The sequence below is a fragment of the Thalassophryne amazonica genome, chromosome 20 (genome assembly GCF_902500255.1).
Source record: "Thalassophryne amazonica chromosome 20, fThaAma1.1, whole genome shotgun sequence".
Classification (NCBI taxonomy): Eukaryota; Metazoa; Chordata; class Actinopteri; order Batrachoidiformes; family Batrachoididae; genus Thalassophryne; species Thalassophryne amazonica.
Window position 1 is genome coordinate 62,500,458 of NC_047122.1, and position 6,715 is coordinate 62,507,172.

General features: G+C 41.4%; 1 protein-coding gene across 2 annotated transcripts; it reads right to left on the reverse strand.

The window, feature by feature from the left end:
- Nucleotides 1–1,423: 1,423 nt before the first annotated feature.
- srfbp1 (serum response factor binding protein 1) lies at nt 1,424–6,595 on the reverse strand. 2 transcript variants are annotated; one of them, XM_034160595.1, is made up of 4 exons: nt 6,457–6,595; nt 3,156–3,542; nt 2,283–2,990; nt 1,426–2,197 (listed from the first exon to the last, which is right to left on the reverse strand). In XM_034160595.1, exons 2-4 carry the CDS (start codon nt 3,540–3,542, stop codon nt 1,790–1,792), a joined length of 1,503 nt encoding a protein of 500 aa, XP_034016486.1. In that variant the 5' UTR covers nt 6,457–6,595; the 3' UTR covers nt 1,426–1,789. The 2 variants fall into 2 exon arrangements, with proteins under 2 accessions (XP_034016484.1, XP_034016486.1); XM_034160593.1 differs by having other exon boundaries at nt 1,424–2,990.
- Between the last annotated feature and the right edge of the window lie 120 nt (nt 6,596–6,715).

Here is a 6,715-nt window from a genome sequence, read left to right on the forward strand (position 1 = left end):
CATTTGCAATGCAAAGTCTGTATATATAATAATAATAAAAAATCCTTGTTTCATTCATTAATTTATTTTCTGCCATTTATCCGAGTCCGGGTCATGGTGGCAGCAGACTAAGCAGCTCATCCCACACTTCCCTATCCTTAGCCAAGGGGACTGCTTGAGGTTCTATTTGTGTATTTCGTTTGTCCAGTTAGATACTGAAGCATTATTTGGAGTCAATGTTTAGAACTTGAGGACAAGATCCAACATAACTTTACTTAGATTCAGGAACATTGATAAACTGTAACATTACACACACTGAGATTAACTTTGCCTAGGGCGGTAATCTAGTTCCATTTAACAATTCTCCACACTTACGACTAATTCTTAAATGGTTAATGTGACATCTTTGTTCAAACCCTTGAATTTGATGAAGCAGGTAACTGAGTGGACAAGGAGCTGCCCTGCCAATAAAATCCTGCTCATGCTCCCAGTTTGTGTCTTTCAACCAAGACAATCTGCATTCTCCATCCACCCAGTGGTAAATGGGCACCGGCCTTAATGGGGAAGTAACCTGTGCTGGATTGACATCCTGTACAGGAGAAGTCATGGACTCTCATCTGCTTAACACTACAGAATCCAAAGTTAAGCACCGGCACTGGGGCTGTTCATGTTATATAGTGAAAAAATAAAAGCTGTGAGAGACTTCGGGCTACATGTTGTTTTTGTTCCACTTGGGGTTTTATAGGTGCAGACCAAATTTGAACTCAATCAGGTAAGATTTCGAGGTCCCCCAGAGTGACACATTTTCCTCTCCCTCCACTGGCTAGGCAACGTCACCCTATCGGGAGAAAACTCTGATGCCATTATTTTTCTTTTACAGGTACATGTGATGGCTTCTAATTGCAAAAAGTGGTGGTTGATTGGTCACCCAGAGAACATTACTGGAATTACTGGATTACTACATTGCTTGTTTGGGGAAAATTGTTGCCTTGTGGGGGACCCCTAAACAATGTCCGATTAAAATAAAATTGAGCACATATTTTAATTAGTGGAACATGATCAACATGTGGTCCAAAAGATCGTTACATTTGAGATTTTGAACAGTTCTAACCAGCACCCACGGGCTCCAGGGCCCACATGACTTACTACTTGTCCCTTGAATTCAAGCTCAAAGTCTCCACAAACACATCTTGTTTACAACAACCCCATTGTTGTAATGCACAGACAAAAACCGCAAAACGTGTTACTGTCCAAATACTTATGGACTCAACTAAAGTGCACTCCCACTGTGTGAACTATTATTAAAATCCACCAAACAATGTGAGGATTTGGACTGACAGGAGTCATACACTGAAAGACAGCGTGATCCCGATATGTCCTCAAAATGTTGAGGGTTATAGAGGAATGTGAGGTGGGATTTAAAAAAAAAAAAAGCCATTATCCATTCACTTTCTCTAGCTGCTTACTCCATTGTTATTGTTTAAATACAATAATTACATACAAGTCCACAAAACAAAGAAAACCGTTAATTTGTTCTATAAAATGTACAACTGTAAACACGGGCTCACTGGCAGTCATTTGACAAGAAGTAACAAGTGCAACAATAAATCATAAAAAGTCATAAACCTGTTTATAAAAAAACACCCTAAACATCTTAAAATTTAACTTTTATGAGTAACATTTACAATATGTTCCCATTCACATCACAAACACTTCTCCTTATCGTTATGTTCAGCAGCTGATTAATATTTGCTTGTCTGGTCAATAAGAATCAACCAGATACAGAATGATGCACATACAAACATCAGCATTAATAATCATAATAAAAAAATAGTTCAGTCATCTTCATCAAACTTAATCTTCTTCCCCTGGAAGGCCAGGATTTGTCCTTCCTGCTCCTTCCTTTTCTTGCTGGCTTCCCACGACGGGTGCAACGCCTGCTGTGGTGCCTGATGGGAAAAACCTCGTCCACCTTTGCGATCTGTTTGCCTTGTAAAATCACCTCTGCCCCGACCCCTCTCTTGCCCAGTAGAGGCAAAGCCTTTCTCCTCTGAAGCAGGATGTTTTTTGTAGACGGCCCCCGAACGTCCTCTTGTCTCCTTGTCCTGCTTTTGCCCTTTGGGCCATCCAATATAGTTTGTACTTTGTCCACCGCCTCTCTTCTCGTTCCCTTGGCTCCTGAACCGACTGCTCCCTTTGTGTCTATCAGCAGTCGTTCCTGAGAGGGTAGAGCAGAAAACAGACTGAAGTTTAGCAGATTTCAACTTCAAGCTGGGTTCGACCTCATGCAGTTCACTCTTAACCAGTTCCGAAGTCGTCACTTTCCCGTCGTGCATCTTCTTGGCTTCTGTGCTTTTCTTCTTCCTCTTTTTGAACCTGCTCACTTTTCCCAGGAAGAAGTCGTCCACTCCATCACTGTCGTCTGACTCAGACGACTGCTTATAGAAGCGCTCCTCTGTGCTGTCATCAAAGTACTCTTTCGTTTCCCCGTCGGATGACTCTACGTCACTCGCTTCCTGGTCTTTGGGCGCTGGCTTGACGTTCGATTTCTTTACTTTATTTTCTGGTTTATTTTTTTCAATGACTTTTGTTTCACTGTTTTTGGGTCTCGTACCCTTTGATGGTTGCATTTCTTCCTTTTGCACATCAGCAGTATCAGCTGTCTCAGGAATACCAACAGTTACATCTTCTGTGTCTTTCGGAAAAACGTCTGAGTTGTTTGGTTTGTTTTGCTCCACTGATTTGTCTTCAACATCTCTTTCTTCTCTGTCACTATGTGGTAATGCCACAGCCACATTTGGAGCCTCATTTTGCACCTTTCTACCTCTTTTCTTTCCACCCTTCATCCTCTCCTCTTTGAAGGCTTCTATGCCAGCTTTGATGTCCTGGATCTTCCTGTTGAACTGAGGGTGGGTGGCAATGCGCGCTACGGCCCGCTCAGAAATCTTACACTTGGGGTTTCTGCACACCTGTTCAAAGCTGAGATTTTGCTGCAAGGCCGTCCTGGTCACCTGCAAAGTAGACCCGTGGTGATTATTATTATTACTTTAAGTGATTAGAAACCCAAAAGAATCATGTGAAGTTAAATTATTAGCATTGTTCAACATTCCATCCAAAAAGTTTAATCTCACAGTAAAACTGTTCATTTGCAGAAGGGAGAAGAGGCCAAACCCTACCAGGTCCGGCGCGAGGGTTTTCATGGCATGGATCTCCTCCAGCAGTCTGTCAGCTCTCCTCTGATTCCTCTCAACTTCCTTTTCATTCCCTTTCTTCTTCTTGAGGGCAGAAATCTGGCGTGTCAACTTCCTGATGATCAGAGCCCGTACCCTTTTCACTTCTTTCCTCATTTTCACGACCTCGTTGTTCAGATTTAACCCCTCACTCTTCTTTTTCTCTTCAGGTAGAACTGGCAATGGAATCATTTTTTCAGGTGTATCTAGAGCCAGCGGTGCCCCCTCTTTTTCTCCATCACCATTTTCTGCCTCCTCTTTTTCTCCTCCACCATTTTCTTCCTCCTCACTGGATGGCACCATTTTCTCAGCGCTGTCCTTGTTATCAATCATCTGTCAAACAGGAGGAGCTTGATATTAGCGGCTGCAGTTTTGGTATATTAGTTTGTTTTTTAAATTATTTTTTGCAATACATACTTGTCAGTTAAACAGAGTTAATACAGAGGTATACAAGCTTGTTAATTCAGCTATTTCATCACTATTTACACAAACAAGCAGCTAGTATCTATGACCGAGCTCACTTAGAGCTCTCGTTTATAACTTCAAACTGGCTACTGACACGGCACTGTACTCCACAGCATCCAGTAACAAACCAACATGATTGTACACCATCCAATGAACTCATCCCACCTGTTCAAAGGGATGTTAATCAGTGAAATCACCTGCTGAAGTCAGTGGCTGCAAAGAAAACCTGCACCCTCTCGGCCCTTTCTGGAATAGTTTGGAGACCACTGCCCTAAGCAATGGCACAATGGCACTGTACCATCATGCAAATTCTCAAATTAATTAATTATTTCACACTGTTTCAAGTTTCAGAGCTTTCCAGGACTGTACGCGCAGACAGTCGGTGAAACCCTCAGTCAGCAGACAGGCTGCATGTAAACATGAACGCAGCCTGTGAAAAAATGGCTGTGGAGTGCAGCTTTTCCACAAAAGCTGCATTGATAAATCTGCCATGCAATGAAAAAAACTGATCAAACCCCAATAAAGGCATTTTTTTTTTGAATAGTTAAACTTGATTCACTTAAAGTGGACTCATCTCTGTGCTTGTTCTGTTAGACCTCAGTGCTGCTTTTGATACTGTTGACCATAAAATTTTATTACAGAGATTAGAGCATGCCATAGGTATTAAAGGCACTGCGCTGCGGTGGTTTGAATCATATTTATCTAATAGATTACAATTTGTTCATGTAAATGGGGAATCTTCTTCACAGACTAAGGTTAATTATGGAGTTCCACAAGGTTCTGTGCTAGGACCAATTTTATTCACTTTATACATGCTTCCTTTAGGCAGTATTATTAGAAGGCATTGCTTAAATTTTCATTGTTACACAGATGATACCAAGCTTTATCCATCCATGAAGCCAGAGGACACACACCAATTAGCTAAACTGCAGGATTGTCTTACAGACATAAAGACATGGATGACCTCTAATTTCCTGCTTTTAAACTCAGATAAAACTGAAGTTATTGTACTTGGCCCCACAAATCTTAGAAACATGGTGTCTAACCAGATCCTTACTCTGGATGGCATTACCCTGACCTGTAGTAATACTGTGAGAAATCTTGGAGTCATTTTTGATCAGGATATGTCATTCAATGCGCATATTAAACAAATATGTAGGACTGCTTTTTTTGCATTTGCGCAATATCTCTAAAATTAGAAAGGTCTTGTCTCAGAGTGATGCTGAAAAACTAATTCATGCATTTATTTCCTCTAGGCTGGACTATTGTAATTCATTATTATCAGGTTGTCCTAAAAGTTCCCTGAAAAGCCTTCAGTTAATTCAAAATGCTGCAGCTAGAGTACTAACAGGGACTAGAAGGAGAGAGCATATCTCACCCATATTGGCCTCTCTTCATTAGCTTCCTGTTAATTCTAGAATAGAATTTAAAATTCTTCTTCTTACTTATAAGGTTTTGAATAATCAGGTCCCATCTTATCTTAGGGACCTCATATCACCCCAATAGAGCGCTTCGCTCTCAGACTGCAGGCTTACTTGTAGTTCCTAGGGTTTGTAAGAGTAGAATGGGAGGCAGAGCCTTCAGCTTTCAGGCTCCTCTCCTGTGGAACCAGCTCCCAATTCAGATCAGGGAGACAGACACCCTCTCTACTTTTAAGATTAGGCTTAAAACTTTCCTTTTTGCTAAAGCTTATAGTTCAGGTGGATCAGGTGACCCTGAACCATCCCTTAGTTATGCTGCTATAGACTTAGACTGCTGGGGGATTCCCATGATGCACTGAGTGTTTCTTTCTCTTTTTGCTCTGTATGCACCACTCTGCATTTAATCATTAGTGATTGATCTCTGCTCCCCTCCACAGCATGTCTTTTTCCTGGTTCTCTCCCTCAGCCCCAACCAGTCCCAGCAGAAGACTGCCCCTCCCTCAGTCTGGTTCTGCTGGAGGTTTCTTCCTGTTAAAAGGGAGTTTTTCCTTCCCACTGTCGCCAAGTGCTTGCTCACAGGGGGTCGTTTTGACCGTTGGGGTTTTTCCGTAATTATTGTATGGCCTTGCCTTACAATATAAAGCACCTTGGGGCAACTGTTTGTTGTGATTTGGCGTTATATAAATAAAATTGATTTGATTAAAGTGCACATCCTTTCGCTTTGTGTGCAAGTTGGATAGCAGCCAGCGGACCAACACACAGCTCCGTGTGGTTTTAAAAATACACAAACTCACTGTTGAATAGCATGAAAGAAAAAGCGGCTGTAACTTTTATTGCTAGAAATGATCAGAAAGTTTCAACTTTCCAAATGATTTGTCTTTTAAGCTGCAGCAGAAAACCTTTGAGACAAAATAATATTAACAATAATACGAAGAAATAAGCAGTGACTATCTGTAGCATCTGTCATTGGTCAATATGTCATGTGATCATGAGACTACGTACTTGCACATGTAACAAGGCTGTGCTACGTATGACTGAATTTGGAGTTATTAATACGGCTAAGTAAGAATAGCCACTTCCAATCAAACCTGGTGTTTTTCTCCACAGTAAAATCTAATTTACAAACGGCATCAAAGAACTGAGCCGCTACAGGGAAGAATTAGTTTTGAACTGGAGATATTAATCACTAAAAGATGCAAAGAAACAAACTCGATGAACTACGCGTTTTTTGTTTTTTATCACGTTGAGCAAACGTAAGTGAAAACGTCGTCAAATTATAGCGAAATAATGCCGCTCGAAGTGCGCCACGTCAACGAATAAAGTAAAACAAGAGAAATAGAAATCGTGATCCTCAAACTTACCCTTAAAAAGTAACAAAAACTGAACTTTAAAAAAAAAACTAAACGCCTCCAACAGCATCAAGCGGCCATGTTCGTTACGTCGACGACGCACCAGACACGTTCTTCTTGCGGCGGTGTGACGTCACACGCAGCAAGTAGACGCAGGCGTGTGTCGTGAAAAGGGGAGGGGCCTCGCGGCCCGACTGTTTTTATTTATTTCTTTGTTTCATGTGCATAAAAACAACAAGCACGGCGGCAAATAGAAGTGTGAGCGTGAGGA

Bases quoted from the DNA above. Each gene is read 5' to 3' on its own strand.
- srfbp1 (XM_034160593.1), bottom strand. From the start codon at position 3,542: ATGATTGATAACAAGGACAGCGCTGAGAAAATGGTGCCATCCAGTGAG. The intron at 2,991-3,155 runs GTAGGGTTTGGC...TCTACTTTGCAG, and splicing joins AAACCCTCGCGCCGGACCTG to GTGACCAGGACGGCCTTGCA.